This window comes from Serinus canaria, chromosome 26 (genome assembly GCF_022539315.1).
Source record: "Serinus canaria isolate serCan28SL12 chromosome 26, serCan2020, whole genome shotgun sequence".
NCBI classification, from domain to species: Eukaryota; Metazoa; Chordata; class Aves; order Passeriformes; family Fringillidae; genus Serinus; species Serinus canaria.
The window spans coordinates 4268840-4286171 of record NC_066339.1 but is presented as its reverse complement, the minus strand read 5'-3'; the positions used below and the strand labels follow the sequence as shown (position 1 = coordinate 4286171).

The 17332-nt window shown below is 53.4% G+C and overlaps 1 protein-coding gene across 1 annotated transcript; it reads left to right on the top strand.

Annotated features, from left to right (window-relative positions):
• Positions 1-6376: 6376 nt before the first annotated feature.
• TAF8 (TATA-box binding protein associated factor 8) lies at positions 6377-16743 on the top strand. The gene is made up of 8 exons (XM_050984958.1): positions 6377-6493; positions 7400-7553; positions 10069-10167; positions 11981-12043; positions 13115-13239; positions 15038-15185; positions 16325-16467; positions 16717-16743. The coding sequence occupies exons 1-8, from the start codon at positions 6392-6394 to the stop codon at positions 16741-16743; spliced, it is 861 nt and encodes a 286-aa protein (XP_050840915.1). The 5' UTR covers positions 6377-6391.
• The last annotated feature ends 589 nt before the right edge of the window (positions 16744-17332 follow it).

Genomic DNA, 17332 nt, shown 5'->3' with positions numbered 1-17332 from the left:
CCCCAGGCTCTGCAGAGAGGTGACAGCACCCAGGCTCTGTGTCCCTGTCCCTTGAGTCCTCCCCCCAGGGGACACCCCCCCCCCTCCCAGGCTGAGTGTCCCTGTCCCCAAGAGCCCCCCCGGCTGCTGCCCCTGTCCCTGAGGGCCCCACAAGGGACAATCCCCAGGCTGAGTGTCCCTGTCCCCAAGAACCCCCCAGGCTCTGTGTCCCTGTTCCTGTCCCCTGAGAGCTCTCCAGACAGGGGACAGTCCCCAGGATCTGTGTCCCTGTCCCCTGAGAGCCCCCAGGCTGCTATCCCTGTCCCTTGAATCCCCCCAGGGGACACCCCCGGCTGTGTGGCTGTCCCTGAGAGCCCCCCAGGGGACACCCCGGGCTGTGTCGCTGTCCCTGAGAGCCCCCCAGGGGACACCCCCGGCTGTGTCCCTGTCCCCAAGAACCCCCCAGGCTGCTGTCCCTGTCCGGGACACCCCCGGCTGTGTCCCTGTCCCTTGAAGCCCCCCAGGGGACACCCCCGGCTGTGTGGCTGTCCCTGAGAGCCCCCCAGGGGACACCCCCGGCTGTGTCCCTGTCCCTTGAATCCCCCCAGGGGACACCCCGGGCTGTGTCCCTGTCCCCAAGAACCCCCCAGGCTGCTGTCCCTGTCCCTGAGAGCCCCCCAGGGGACACCCCGGGCTGTGTCCCTGTCCCTTGAATCCCCCCAGGGGACACCCCGGGCTGTGTCGCTGTCCCGGTGCCAGCAGCTGGCACGGTCCCGCAGGAAGTGGCAGAGCCAGCTCTGCTGGCAGCCGGGGGCGGTGGCCGGAGCGGGGTCCGGCATTGCCCGGGCTGTGCTGGGGTCTCCAGGAAACCTCTCCAGGCTCCCGGCCCGGCTCCCAGCCCCGGGGGGTTTGGGGGGGCTGAGGCAGAGTTTGCTCCCAGCCCTGCCGGAGCTGCAGCTTTTGTTGGCACTTGGAGCCTTTCCCCGTCCTGCCCGGGGCTGGGGGGGCTCGGAGCCCCCCAGGACCCCAAACCCAAGTGGGGACAGCAAAACGCTCCTCAGCCTCCTGCCCTGGGGCTGCTCCTGCCTTTAACAGGGATTTCCCAGCCAAACCCCAAACTTTACCAGGTGTTCACCTCCAGAACCCCAAACTATCTCCAGAACCCCAAACTTTACCAGGTGTTCACCTCCAGAACCCCAAACTATCTCCAGAACCCCAAACTTCACTGGGTGTTCATCTCCAGAACCCCAAACTTCACTGGGTGTTCATCTCCAGAACCCCAAACTTTACCAGGTGTTCACCTCCAGAACCCCAAACTATCTCCAGAACCCCAAACTTCACTGGGTGTTCATCTCCAGAACCCCAAACTTTACCAGGTGTTCATCTCCAGAACCCCAAACTATCTCCAGAACCCCAAACTTCACTGGGTGTTCACCTCCAGAACCCCAAACTATCTCCAGAACCCCAAACTTCACTGGGTGTTCACCTCCAAAACCCCAAATTTTACCAGGTGTTCATCTCCCCAAACCCCAAAACTTCACTGGGTCTTTGTCTCCCAAAACCCCAAACCTCACAGAGAGTTCATCTCCCAAAACCCCAAAACTTCTCTGGGTGTTCATCTCCAGAACCCCAAACTACCTCCAAAACCCCAAACTTCACCCAATGTTCATCTCCAAAACCCCAAATTTACCAGGTGTTCACCTCCAGAACCCCAAACTTTACCGGGTCTTTGTTTCCCCAAAACCCCAAAACTTCACTGGGTGTTCATCTCCAAAACCCAAATTTTACCAGGTATTCACCTCCAGAACCCCAAACTTTACCAGGTGTTCATCTCCAGAACCCCAAATTTCACTGGGTGTTCTCTGGGGGACCAACAGCCAGTGAAGTTTGGGGTTTTGGGAGGCAAACATCTGGAGGAGTTTGGGGTTTTTGGAGATGAACACTGAGTGAAATTTGGGGCTTTGGGAGTTGAGGGAGTGAAATATCCAGTGAAGTTTGGGGTTTGGGGAGACAAATGTCCAGAGAAATTTGGGGTTTTGGGGGATGAACACCCAGTGAAGTTTTGGGGTTTTGGAGATGAACATTGGGTGAAGTTTGGGGTTGTGGAGATAGTTTGGGGTTTTGGAGATGAACACCCAGAGAAGTTTTGGGGTTTTGGGAGATGAACACCCAGAGAAGTTTTGGGGTTTTGGGAGATGAACATTCTCTGAACTTTGGGGTTTTGGGAGATGAACACCCAGTGAATTTGGGGTTTTGGGAGATGAACACTCTGTGAACTTTGGGGAGAGCCTCCTCACAGGTGGCACCTCGGTGTCTAATCCTGCCAGCCCAGCCTGGAGCTATCGAGGCCCTGTGGGGGCAGAAAGGGCAGAGATAAAACAAAAACTCTTTTTTTTTTTTTGTTCTCCTGCAGCTCCAGGCAGAGATAAAGCAAAAACTCCTTTTTTTGGGGGGGGGGTTCCTGGGGTTTCTCAGAATGGAGCTGCCCTCGAAGCAGAAATGAGCCACACGAAGGTGTGGGGTGGGGACAGGGGTGACAGCACTGCCAGCCCTGCTGGCCCTGGCCCTGTCCCTGTCCCCAGCACAGGGAGAGGCTGCCCTGAGCTATCAGCACCCCACAGATCCAGGGGGAAGAGCTGCCTGCGCTCCCAGAGGCAGCTGTGCCAGCAAACTGCAGGGAAATCCCACATTTCCCTCAGCCCTGCAGGGTCTGGAATGGAAATCCCCAATTTTGGAATGGAAATCCCAAAGTTTCGAATGGAAATCCCACATTTTTCCTCACCCCTGCAAGGTTTAGAATGGAATTTCCACCATTTTCCTCATCTCTGCAGGGTTTGAAACGGAAATCCCAAATTTTGGAATGGAAATCCCCAATTTTGGAATGGAAATCCCCAATTTTGGAATGGAAATCCCCAATTTTGGAATGGAAATCCCAAGTTTTGGAATGGAAATCCCCAAACTTTGGAATGGAAATCTCAAAGTTTGGAATGGAAATCCCAAATTTTGGAATGGAAATCCCCAATTTTGGAATGGAAATCCCCCATTTTGGAATGGAAATCCCCAATTTTGGAATGGAAATCCCCAATTTTTTCCTCAGCCTTGCAAGGTTTGGAATAGAAATCCCAATTTTTTTCTTCAGCCCCGCAGGTTTGGAATGGAAATTCCACAATTTTCCTCATCTCTGCAGGATTTGGAATGGAAATCCCAATTTTTTCCTCAGCCCTTCAGCTCTCAGAGCTTTCCCCCACCCCAGGATGGTTCCCCTGGAAACAACAAAAACCAAAAAAAAAAAAAACCCCAAAACCACAGAGCTGCCTTTGCCCCCACAGATTTCTGGGGCTCCCCCCAAACCCGTTGTGCCCCACAAATTTATTTTTACCCGCCAAACACAACGGTGAGCGCTCAAAAGTGTTTCTGTACTTCCTGCAGAGTGAAAAATAAAACGGGGGGGGGGGGAAAAAAACCAAAACAAAACCAACAGAATTTAACCCCAAACTGCTGAGCAACGATCTGTGCCCACCTGCAGGGCTGGCTGTGCAGGTGGCACCTCCGGGGGTGTCCCCAGAGCGGCTTCTGCACCCCGAAAATCAGCTCAGAGCCCCCCAGTGCAGCCCAGGGGCTGGGGGAGCGCTGAGCTCTGCAAAGCACCGGCCCTGTCCCCTCCCTGGGGGCTGTCACCCCTGGGGACATTGTCAGGGACTGTCCCCTCCCTGGGGGCTGCTGCCATCCCTGGGGACATTGTCAGGGACTGTCCCCTCCTTTTGGGGCTGTCACCCCTGGGGACTTTATCAGGGACTGTCCCCTCCTTGGGGACTTCATTGGGCACTGTCCCCTCCCTTGGGGCTGTCACCCCTGGGGACTTTATCAGGGACTGTCCCATCCCTGGGGACATGGTCAGGGACTGTCCCCTCCCTTAGGGCTGCCATCCCTGGGGACTTCACTGGGGCTGTGTCCTCTCTCTTGGGGCTGCTGCCATCCTTGGGGACATTATCAGGGACTGTCCCCTTTTGGGGCTGTCACCCTTGGGGACTTTATCAGGGATTGTCCCCTCCTTTGTGGCTGTCACCCTTGGGGACATTATCAGGGATTGTCCCCTCCCTTGGGGCTGCCATCCATGGGGACATTATCAAGGACTGTCCCCTCCCTGGGGGCTGTCACTCTTGGGGACTTTATCAGGGATTGTCCCCTCCTCTGGGCTGCCATCCCAGGGGACATTATCAGGGACTGTCCCGTCCTTTTGGGGCTGTCACCCTTGGGGACATTATCAGGGATTGTCCCCTCCTTTAGGGGTGCCACCCCTGGGGACATTATCAGGGACTGTCCCCTCCCTTGAGGCTGCTGCCATCCCTGGGGACATTGTCAGGGATTGTGTCCCCTCCCTTGGGGCTGTCACCCTTAGGGACATTATCAGAGACTGTCCCCTCCCTTGGGGCTGTCACCCTTGGGGACTTGACTGGGGCTGTGTCCTCTCCCTTAGGGCTGCTGCCATCCCTGGGGACATTGTCAGGGACTGTCACCCTTGGGGACTTTATCAGGGACTGTCCCCTCCCTGGGGGCTGCTGCCACCTCTGGGGCTGTCACCCTTGGGGACTTTATCAGGGGCTGTGTCCCCTCCCTTGGTGCTGCTGCCATCCATGGGGACATTATCAGGGACTGTCCTCTCCTTGGGGACATTATCAGGGATTGTCCCCTCCTTTAGGGGTGCCACCCCTGGGGACATTATCAGGGACTGTCCCCTCCCTTGGGGCTGCTGCCATCCCTGGGGACATTGTCAGGGATTGTGTCCCCTCCCTTGGGGCTGTCACCCTTAGGGACATTATCAGAGACTGTCCCCTCCCTTGGGGCTGCCATCCCAGGGGACATTATCAGGGACTGTCCTCTCCTTGGGGACATTATCAGGGATTGTCCCCTCCTCAAGGGCTGTCACCCTTGGGGACATTATCAGGGACTGTCCCCCCCTCTCCTGCCCCACTCCCGACTCTCGATTTCCAAAAAGGGCGGGAATTGTCCCCAAAGGGGCGGGACTTGTCCCCAAATAGGGCGGGAATTGTCCCCAAAGGGGCGGGACTTGTCCCAAAAGGGGCGGGACTTGTCCCCAAAGGGGCGGGACTTGTCCCCAAAGGGCAGGAGCTGTCCCCAAAAGGGCGGGAATTGTCCCCAAAAGGGCAGCATTTTTGGGTGGGATTTTCTGGGGTTGATTTTTTGGGTGAATTTTATGGGGTGGGATTTTTTGCATGGATTTTTTGGGTGGGTTTTTTTGGGGGAATTTTTTGGGATGAATTTTTTGGGGTGGATTTTTTGGGCTGGATTTTTTTGGGGGGTGGATTTTCACAGCTGAGGGGTTGTGAAAACGGCCATGAATTCATTCGGTGCTGCTGATTCGGTTTGTGAATGAAGAAATAATCAGAATTTTCTCGGTCCCAACCGAAAAACGCCTGTGTGCCTGTGCCCTCTGCTGGCAGCGGGGCTCCGTGCAAAATGCGGGATAAATCGCGATAAATCGCGATCAAAGTGTGGCATAAATCAGGATAAATCACCATCAAAATGTGGGATAAATCAGGATAAAAATGTGGGATAAATCATGATAAAAATGTGGGATAAATCACGATCAAAATGTGGGATAAATCAGGATAAATCACAATCAAAATGCGGGATAAATCGCGATCAAAATGTGGCATAAATCAGGATAAATCACCATCAAAATGTGGGATAAATAATGATCAAAATGCGGGATAAATCACGATCAAAATGTGGGATAAATCAGGATAAATCATGATCAAAATGCGGGATAAATCACGATCAAAATGTGGGATAAATCAGGATAAATCACCACGAAAATGTGGGATAAATCCCGATTATCTCAAATCAGGATGTTCTTTGTGCCCTTTCCAGCCTAATCAGCAAGAAAGGAGTTAATGAGTGGAGCAGGCAAAGTTTGATCCTGGCTCAAGGGCAGCCTGGAATTAAGGAGCTCCAGGGATGCCATAAATCAGGATAGCATAAATTGGGATGTTATAAATTAGGAGATCATAAATTGGGGTGTCGTAAATAAATGAAATAAATAAATGATAATAAATTATATATATATATATAAATAATAAATAAATTGCGATATCATAAATCGGGATGGGATAAATCGGGATATCATAAACTGGGATGGGATAAATCGGGATATCATAAATCGGGATGGGATAAATTGGGATGTTATAAATCGGGATATGATAAATCAGGTTTCAATGGAGACTTTGCTGACTCGGCAAAATCCTCGCGCTCCTCGTGTCCTGTCCGGTTTGGGATGGGCGGGACCATCAATCTCATCTCGCTCCACCCGCTCGGGATCTCCAGATGTGCGGGGGGGAGGGAGGGTGGGTGCATCCAGATGTTGCCCCTTCTCCGCACTACAACTCCCACAATGCCCCGCGCTCCCGCCCACCGCCCCGCCCGCACCTGGCGCATGCGCACAGCTCCATATGGCTCCAAGATGGCTGACACAACGTCCGGGGGCTCCGGCACGGTAACGGCGGCTGATCCCCGGGGCGCGGGGCTGTGAGGGCGGGCTCCCGGCGGGTTCCCGGTGGGGTCGGGCGGGGCGGCAGCGCTCGATCCCTTCAGGGCGCGGAGGCGGCCGCGGCCAGGCCGCGGAACGTGGAGGCGGCGGGTGGAGTGAGGGAGGCGCTGATTGGCTGGAGTGGCCGAGGGGAGGCGGGGTTTGATTGGCTGAGGATGGCGCGCTTCAATTGGCTGGTGGGGTCGGGGCGGGGCTTGTGGGTGTGTCCTTAAAGGGGCCGCGTCCTAAAAAGTGTCTGGGAGGTTCTTTAAGGACACGTGTGTGAATATACGTATTTATATCAATATTTACATTTATTTATATATATATATACACACACGTGTCAACGTGTGCGTGTGAGTGTATAGGACACACGTGTGTGTGTGCCTGTGTTCCTGCTCTGTGACCCTTCCCATCACCTGATCCCAAATCCTTCCCAGTCCCTGCTCCATGTTCCCTCCACCTGCTCTGTGACCTTTCCCAGTCCCTGCTTCCAAACCCTTCCATTCCCTGCTCCCTGCCCCATCCCATCCCAAGGATCCCATCCCGTCCCATGGATCCCATCCCATGGATCCCATCTCATCCCATCCCATGGATCCCATCCCATGGATCCCATCCCATCCCATGGATCCCATCCCATCCAATCCCATGGATCCCATCCCATGGATCCCATCCCATCCCATCCCATCCCATGGATCCCATCCCATGGATCCCATCCCATCCAATCCCATGGATCCCATCCCATCCCATCCCGTGGATCCCATGGATCTCTGACTCAGTTTCCCCCCTGGCAGAGGGGCAGCAAGCAGGCTGGCACCCCCGCAGACAATTCCCATGGATCCCATCCCATAATAATTCCCGTTTCCCTGGCAGAGGGGCAGCAAGCAGGCGGGCACCCCCGCAGACAATTACCAGCTGGCGCGGCGCCGCACGCTGCAGGTGGTGGTGAGCTCGCTGCTGACCGAGGCCGGCTTCGAGAGCGCCGAGAAGGCGGCGGTGGAGACGCTGACCGAGATGATCCAGAGCTGTGAGTGCCCCCTGCCCGCCCACCAGGGGCTGGCTCTGCTCCTCACACTGGGACAGCCTGGGCAGGGAGCTGCCAGGGCATGGGGGCAGCCCTGGCACTGCCAGTGAATCCCGAAAATCAGCGCTCAGTGCAAGGCAACAATCCCAAATGTCAGCCCCAATCCATGGCACCAATCCCAAATGTCAGCCCCAGTCCATGGCACCAATCCCAAATGTCAGCCCCAGTCCATGGCACCAATCCCAAATGTCAGCCCCAATCCATGGCACCAATCCCAAATGTCAGCCCCAATCCATGGCACCAATCCCAAATGTCAGCCCCCAGTCCATGGCACCAATCCCAAATGTCAGCCCCAGTCCCTGGCACCAATCCCAAATGTCAGCCCCAGTCCATGGCACCAATCCCAAATGTCAGCCCCAGTCCATGGCACCAATCCCAAATGTCAGCCCCAGTCCATGGCAGCAATCCCAAATGTCAGCCCCAGTCCATGGCAGCAATCCCAAATGTCAGCCCCAATCCATGGCACCAATCCCAAATGTCAGCCCCAGTCCATGGCACCAATCCCAAATGTCAGCCCCAATCCATGGCACCAATCCCAAATGTCAGCCCCAGTCCATGGCACCAATCCCAAATGTCAGCCCCAGTCCATGGCAGCAATCCCAAATGTCAGCCCCAGTCCATGGCAGCAATCCCAAATGTCAGCCCCAATCCATGGCACCAATCCCAAATGTCAGCCCCAGTCCATGGCACCAATCCCAAATGTCAGCCCCAATCCATGGCACCAATCCCAAATGTCAGCCCCAGTCCATGGCACCAATCCCAAATGTCAGCCCCAATCCATGGCACCAATCCCAAATGTCAGCCCCAGTCCATGGCACCAATCCCAAATGTCAGCCCCAGTCCCTGGCACCAATCCCAAATGTCAGCCCCAGTCCCTGGCACCAATCCCAAATGTCAGCCCCAGTCCATGGCACCAATCCCAAATGTCAGCCCCAGTCCATGGCACTAATCCCAAAAAATCAGCCCCAGTCCATGGCACCAATCCCAAATGTCAGCCCCAGTCCATGGCACCAATCCCAAATGTCAGCCCCAGTCCATGGCACCAATCCCAAAAGATCAGCCCCAGTCCATGGCACCAATCCCAAATGTCAGCCCTAATTCAAGGCACAAATACCAAAAATCAGCCTCAGTTCATGGCACCAATCCCAAAAATCAACCCCAATCCAAGGCACAAATACCAAAAAACAGCCTCCAGTCCTTGGAATCAGCCCCCAGTCCAAGGCACAAATTCATGTAATCAGCCCAATCCATGGCACCAATCCCAAAAATCAGCCCAAATTCCCTGGCATGAGCCCCAGTCCAAGGCACAAATCCCCAAAATCATCCCCAAATCCAAGGCCCCAATCCCACATCCAACCTCCGACTCAAACACCCCCAGCGATGGTGACTCCCCCCCCTCCCCGGGCAGAACATTCCAGAACTTCATCCCCCATTCCACAAACACCTTTTCCCCAGTATCCATCCCGAATTTCCCTTGCCCAGCTCCAGGCTGTGCCCCCTGGCACTGCCAGCTCCAGCTGGGCACGGGCAGCTCCAGGGGGTGCAGGGTGCCGAGGGCACCCCTGGCTCTCCTTTCCTCCAGGCTGGGCACCCCCAGCTCCCTCAGGATTTGTGTTCCCAGCCTCGCTGTCCCCTCTGGATGTGCTCAGGGATCTCAGAGTCCTCCCCAAATCCACATTTACCTCCGTGCCTGTGGAGTTTGGCTGTTTGTCTCTGTGCCCACACACGCCCAGGGTGGTTCTGGCAGGCTGGGTCTCAAAAGATGAGTCTGGACTCTGGGTTTTTGGGTCTTCAGAATTGTTTATTGTTTCTTATCTGTAAAGTCCCTTCTCTGCCCGACCTGGATCTGACCAGCAGGGCAGCCAAAGGCACTCTGGCCACATCTTTTATAACAAAAACTCCATATATCAGATTTACTTTTTATCCCCAATTCCTGTCACCCTCGTCAGCGGATACACTCTTACCCCAGAGCAATCCCCAAGTGCCAACACAACACCAGGAGATGGACAACAAGAAGAAGGAGGAAGAGTCTTGTGACATGCCTTGTTTCCTCCATCTTGCCTCCATTGTACAGAAACCCCAAAATCTGTAATTTACCCTATAACTACGTGTTTCCCTTCACCATTCACACCTGGGTAATTCCCACAGGTTCCATCTCCTCACACACAGGTGCCACATCCCCAAATGGATCCAAATCCATCCCCCAAGTGCTTCTGGCAACATTCCAAGGCCCCCGAGCCCCTCAAGGGTTCTCTGGGTAGCTCTGGACATCAGGAGTGATGTTCTGAGTTCCCACATGTGCCAACCCTGATTTTTTTAATCTTTACCATCCCCAGGCTTTATTTCAACCCCCCATCCTGCAAAATGCTCCACCCCAGGGGTTGGTTTTGGGGTTTTTTTTGGAATTTTTTGCTGTGTTGGTTGAGAATTCCCCACCCCTGGTGCTTTTACCCTGCAGACATCTCAGAAATTGGGAGGAGTGCCAAATCCTACTGCGAGCACACGGCCAGGACCCAGCCCACGCTCTCGGACATCGTGGTGACCCTGGTGGAGATGGGTGAGCTGCCCCTTCCCCCTGCACTGGCACACGGCCCCCCAAAATCTGGGATTGGGCTGGGGCCCACAGGGCAGGGGGGAGGCGAGGATCTGACTCTGCATTTCTGATTGATTAATTTGGGATTGTCACAGATATTTTATGGAAAATCCTTTCCCTAGGATTATTTTTCCTGAGAAGCCTCAGAAATAAAACATAAACAATGATTCTCTGCTGTGGAATCAACAGGTGCATCTTTAATTAATCTCATCTGGTTGTTTTTAATTAATGGCCAATCCAGCTGGCTCAGACTCTCTGGTCAGCCACAAGATTTTATTATCTTGTTTCCTTAGGATTTTTTTTCCTGAGAAGTCTCAAAAATAAAACATAAACAATGATTCTGCTGCTGTGGAATCAACAGGTGCATCTTTAATTTTGTGATTGTCACAGAGATATTTTATGGAAAATCCTTTCCTTGGGATTATTTTTCCTGAGAAGCCTTAAAAATAAAATATAAACAATGATTCTCTGCTGCTGTGGAATCAACAGGTGCTTCTTTAATTATCTCATCTGGTTGTTTTTAATTAATGGCCAATCCCAGCCCAGCTGGCTCAGACTCTCTGCTCAATCACAAGATTTTATTATCTTGTTTCTTTAGGATTTTATTTCCTGAAAAGCCTTAAAAATAAAATATAAACAATGATTCTGCTGCTGTGGAATCAACAGGTGCATCTTTAATTAATCTCATGTAGTTCGTTTTAATTAATGGCCAATCACAGCCCAGCTGGCTCAAACTCTGCTCAGCCACAGGATTTTATTATCAACCCTTCCTTTCCTTGCTCACCTTCTGATGAAATCCTTTCTTCTATTCTTTTAGTACAGTTTTAATATAATATAAATCATAAAATAATAACTCAGCCTTCTGAACCATGGAGTCAGACCCTCATCTCTTCCCTCCTCCTGGGACCCCTGTGAACACCACCACACATATATTATATGAAATCATAAATTTAAAAAAGAAATTAAAAGTAATATAAATAACCATAATTAATATAAATAACCATAAAAATAAATAAATATTTATTTTAAATAAATAAATACATAAATAAATATTTTTCAAATATTGTTATTTATATTTATATCATAATAAATATAAATAACCATAATAAATATAAATAATCATAAAAATAAATATAAATAACCATAATAAATATAAATAGCCATAAAAATAAATATAAATAACCATAATAAATATAAATAACCATAAAAATAAATATAAATAACCATAATAAATATAAATAACCATAAAAATAAATAAATAACCATAATAAATATAAACAACCATAATAAATGTAAATAACCATAAAAATAAATATAAATAACCATAATAAATATAAATAATCATAAATAACCATAAATATATTATATTAAAAGGATTTCCTAGAAGGCTTGAAAGGAAAGGGAGGGATGATAATAAAATCTTGTGGGTGACCAGAGAGTTTGAGACAGCTGTGATTGGCCATTAATTAATAACAATCACATCAGATTAATCAAAGATGCACCTGCTGATTCCACAGCAGTAGAAAATCAATGTTTTTGTTTAATTTTTGAGGCCTCTCAGCTTCTCAGGAGAAGAAAATTCCTAAGGGAAGGGTTTTTATGAAATATCTCAGTGAAGGTGCCCTGTGCTGGGGCCACACCCAGCTGGTGGCTGTCCCTGATCCTTCCCACCTTCTGCCCCCCTGGCCCATCCCATCCCTGTCCAATTTGGGGGAAAAAACCCCAAAATCCTGGATTCTGACAGGATGAATTCCTCTTCTCCTCTTGTGTGTTCCAGGCTTCAACGTGGAAACCCTTCCTGCCTACGCCAAGCGCTCCCAGAGGATGGTGATCACTGCCCGTGCGTGGGGCACTGCCCTGGGCTGGCACCCTCAGCCTGGCACCCTCCCTGCTGCCAGCCTGGCACCCCTGGCACCCTGCCTGCTGCCAGCCTGGCACCCCTGGCACCCTCCCTGCTGCCAGCCTGGCACCCCTGTCAGCCTGGCACCCCTGCCTGCTGCCAGCCTGGCACCCTCCCTGCTGCCAGCCTGGCACCCCTGCCAGCCTGGCACCCCTGCCTGCTGCCAGCCTGGCACCCCTGCCTGCTGCCCCCCTGGCACCCCTGCCTGCTGCCAGCCTGGCACCCCTCCCTGCTGCCCCTGCTGCCAGCCTGGCACCCTCAGCCTGGCACCCTCCCTGCTGCCAGCCTGGCACCCCTGGCACCCTCCCTGCTGCCAGCCTGGCACCCCTGCCAGCCTGGCACCCCTGCCTGCTGCCCCCCTGGCACCCCTGCCTGCCTGGCACCCCTGGCACACTCCCCGCTGCCCCTGCTGCCCCCCTGGCACCCCTCCCTGCTGCCAGCCTGGCACCCCTGCCTGCTGCCCCCCTGGCAGCTCCTCCTGAGTTTCCTGTGGGATAACTCCAGGGATTTGGGGCTCCTGGGGCACTCGGGAGGGGGCAGGGGATCCTTTTCCCTTCTGGGATCCGATCCCAAGGGCAGGGGTGGGGTCAGAGCTTTGGGGGGACCCTGGGCAGGAGGATCCCTGTGGGTTCCCTGATTCCTTTTCCTTGACTCCTGTGGGATTTTCCCCTGATTCCTGTGGTGTTTTCCCTAATTCCTGTATTTTCCTTGATTCCTTTGTTTTCCTTTTTTGTGTTCCCTGATTCCTGTGGTGTTTTCCTTTTTTGTGTTCCCTGATCCCTGTGTGTTTCCCTGACTCCTGTGCTGTTTTCCCTGACTCCTGTGGGTTTTCCCCTGATTCCTCTATTGTTTTCCCTGATTCCTGTGGGTTTTTTTTTTCCAGATTCCTGTGTTTGTTTTCCCCTGATTCCTGTATTCCCTGACTCCTGTGGGTTTTTCCCTGACTCCTGTGGGTTTTTCCCTGACTCCTGTGGGCTTTTCCCTGATTCCTGTGCTGTTTTCCCCCTGCAGCTCCAGTGACAAACCAGCCCGTGACCCCCAAAGCCCTGACAGCTGGGCAGAACAAGCCTCACCCACCCCACATTCCCGGCCATTTCCCAGAGTTCCCAGATCCCCACACCTACATCAAGACCCCAGTGAGTGAAAACAACATTTTGGGGCTCTTTGGGGTCTCTGGGTTCCAGGAGTTGGGGTGGATTCACTGCAGTCCTGCTGCCATTTACCCAAAAACTCCTCCTGACCTGGCACATTCCTTCTCTGGGGGTTCTGGGCATCCCTTGCCATCCAGAAATCATCCAGAATCCCTGGATTCCTCGTTTTTGTGCTGCCTGGGATCTGTTGGAAGTCCAGAACCCCAGAAGTGTTTTGGGTTTTTTTTTTTTTTTTTCACTTCAGTGCTGGTGCTGTTTATCCAAGGTATTGTTTTTCCTGGCTTTGAATATTCCTTGTGTGTGAGTTGTGGGCATCCCTTGGGATGGGATCCTTCCCACTGCCTGCTCCAGAGCATTCCCAGGGCAGAATCCCTGGGATCTTTGGGAGTGGAGGAGCTGCTCCATCCCTGGGATGTTTGGAGGAGGAGGAACTGCTCCATCCCCGCTGTTTGAAGGAGGAGGAGCTGCTCCATCCCTGAGATGTTTGGAGGAGGAGGAGCTGCTCCATCCCTGAAATGTTTGGAGGAGGAGCTGCTCCATTCCTGGGATGTTTGGAGGAGGAGCTACTCCATCCCTGGGATGTTTGTTTGGAGGAGGAACTGCTCCATCCCTGTGAAGTTTGGGAGTGGAGGAGCTGCTCCATGCCCGGGCTGTTTGAAGGAGGAGTTCCTCCATGCACGGGCTGTTTGTTTGGAGCTGCAGCTCCTCCATGCCCAGGCTGTTTGTTTGGAGGAGTTCCTCCATCCCTGGGCTATTTGTCGGAGCTGCAGCTCCTCCATCCCCGGGCTGTTTGTCGGAGCTGCAGCTCCTCCATCCCCGGGCTGTTTGTCGGAGCTGCAGCTCCTCCATGCCCGGGCTGTTTGTCGGAGCTGCAGCTCCTCCATGCCCGGGCTGTTTGTCGGAGCTGCAGCTCCTCCATCCCCGGGCTGTTTGTCGGAGCTGCAGCTCCTCCATCCCCGGGCTGTTTGTCGGAGCTGCAGCTCCTCCATCCCCGGGCTGTTTGTTGGAGCTGTAGCTCCTCCATCCCCGGGCTGTTTGTTGGAGCTGTAGCTCCTCCATCGCCGGGCTGTTTGTCGGAGCTGCAGCTCCTCCATGCCCGGGCTGTTTGTCGGAGCTGCAGCTCCTCCATGCCCGGGCTGTTTGTTTGGAGCTGCAGCTCCTCCATCCCCGGGCTGTTTGTTGGAGCTGCAGCTCCTCCATCCCCGGGCTGTTTGTTTGGAGCTGCAGCTCCTCCATCCCCGGGCTGTTTGTTTGGAGCTGCAGCTCCTCCATCCCCGGGCTGTTTGTTTGGAGCTGCAGCTCCTCCATCCCCGGGCTGTTTGTCGGAGCTGCAGCTCCTCCATCGCCGGGCTGTTTGTCGGAGCTGCAGCTCCTCCATGCCCGGGCTGTTTGTTTGGAGCTGCAGCTCCTCCATCCCCGGGCTGTTTGTCGGACAGCTCCTCCATCGCCGGGCTGTTTGTCGGAGCTGCAGCTCCTCCATCCCCGGGCTGTTTGTTTGGAGCTGCAGCTCCTCCATCCCCGGGCTGTTTGTCGGAGCTGCAGCTCCTCCATCCCCGGGCTGTTTGTTTGGAGCTGCAGCTCCTCCATCCCCGGGCTGTTTGTTTGGAGCTGCAGCTCCTCCATCGCCGGGCTGTTTGTCGGAGCTGTAGCTCCTCCATCCCCGGGCTGTTTGTCGGAGCTGCAGCTCCTCCATCGCCGGGCTGTTTGTCGGAGCTGTAGTTCCTCCATGCCCGGGCTGTTTGTCGGAGCTGCAGCTCTCTCACCGTCCCCGCCTCCCTCGCAGACGTACCGGGAGCCGGTGTCCGATTACCAGGTGCTGCGGGAGAAGGCGGCCTCGCAGCGCCGGGACGTGGAGAGAGCCCTGACCCGCTTCATGGCCAAGACCGGCGAGACCCAGAGCCTCTTCAAGGACGATGTCAGCACCTTCCCGTGTCAGTCCCTCCATGGTTTGGCTTTGGGATCATCCCTTGCCTGGTGTTGGCCCTGCTGGGTGTGGGAATCCTTGGAATCGGAGGGTTTGGGGAAAGGATTTAAGGATTGCCACGATGGAAGGTTGGGAAAGGAGGGATTGGGGGTTAAAGTGGGGAGGAAAAGAAGCAAGCAAAACCTCAAGGTTCCCTGTATTCTCCTGGTGGAGAAGGCCTAAATCCAAATCTCATCCCAGTCCTGGTTCCACCCCCTGTAACCTCCCCAAGGAATTTTTTCTCCCTGACATTTTCCTGCTGCTGGAATTCCCCTGTCTTTGCCTGCTGAGAATTCCCACTTCCCCAAGGCCTGCTGCCTTCAGGAGGAGCCCAGTCTCCCAGACAATTGGGATTTTATGGTGGAGCTCAGGAAGGATTTTCTGTGTTGGAACACTGCTGGAAATGTGAAGAGATTCAGAAAATTGGGAATGAGAGAGTGCCATCCTTCAGGGATCAGAAAATTGGGAAGGAGAGAGTGCCATCCTTCAGGGATCAGAAAATTGGGAAGGAGAGAGTGCCATCCTTCAGGGATCAGAAAATTGGGAATGAGAGGGTGCCATCCTTCAGGGATCAGAAAATTGGGAAGGAGAGAGTGCCATCCTTCAGGGATCAGAAAATTGGGAAGGAGAGGGTGCCATCTTTTGGGAATCAGAAAATTGGGAAGGAGAGAGTGCCATCCTTCAGGGATCAGAAAATTGGGAATGAGAGGGTGCCATCCTTCAGGGATCAGAAAATTGGGAAGGAGAGAGTGCCATCCTTCAGGGATCAGAAAATTGGGAATGAGAGGGTGCCATCTTTTAGTGGCACTCTCTTTTGGGAGTGGAGGAGCTGCTCCATCCCTGGGATGTTTGAGAAAATTGGGAAATAGAAACTGCCATCTTTTAGGGATCAGAAAATTGGGAAGTAGAGACTGCCATTCTTCAGGGATCAGGACTTCCTTCCTGACCCTTAGGAAGTGTAAGGAAAATTATCCAAAAAAGGAAAAGGAAATGCACCCAAACCCAGAACGGGCGAAATGTTTGATCTCCATCCCTTTGTCCCCAATTCCTGAGGGCAGGAATTTCTCCCAGCTTCCTGACCGTGCCCCCTGTGTTCCCTGCTGGCAGTGATTGCTGCCAGGCCCTTCACGGTGCCCTACCTGACAGCTCTGCTGCCCTCTGAGCTGGAGATGCAGCAGATGGAGGAGACGGATTCCTCAGAGCAGGACGAGCAGACGGACACCGAGAACCTCCCGCTGCACATGAGCACGGTAGGGCCACCCTGGGGGCTCCTCTGGGGACATTCCTGCGGCTTGGAATCCTGCCTCTGCCTCCTGGGGGTGGGGAGTAATGGAACTGAGCAGGGTCAGGGTTCCTCAGCTAGGAATTCTGGCTCTGGCTCCTGGGAATGGGTTCTTCAGCTTGGAATTCTGTCTCTGTTTCCTGGGAAATGGGAAATGGAACTGAACATTTGTCAGGGTTCTTGAGCTTGGAATTCTGGCTCTGCCTCCTGGGGATAGGGAATGGGGAATGGGGAATGGAACTGAGCAGTGTCAGGGTTCCTCAGCTTGGAATTCTGGCTCTGTTTCCTGGGAATGGGGAATGGGTTCTCCAGCTTGGAATTCTGGCTCTGTGTCCTGGGAATGGATTCTCCATCTTGGAAAACCTAGCTCTGCCTCCTGGGGAATGGTGTCAGGGTTCTCCAGCTTGGAATTCTGTCTCTGTTTCCTGGGAAATGGGAAATAGAACTGAATATTTGTCAGGGTTCTTGAGCTTGGAAAACCTGGCTCTGCCTCCTGGGGAGTGGGAAATGGGGAGTGGGAAATGGGGAATGGGGAATGGGGAATGGGGAATGGGGAATGGGGAATGGGGAATGGGGAATGGAACTCAGCAGTGCCAGGGTTCTCCAGCTTGGAAAACCTGGCTCTGGCTCCTGGGGATGAGGAGTGGGGAATGGGGAATGGGGAGTGGGAAATGGGGAGTGGGGAATGGGGAAAGGGAGATGGAACTGAGCCCTGTCCTGGTTCTCCAGTTTGGGATCCTGGCTCTGTCCCTTGGGAAGTGGGAGATGGAACTGAGCCCTGTCCTGGTTCTCCAGTTTGGAATCCTGGCTCTGTCCCTTGGGAAGTGGGAGAT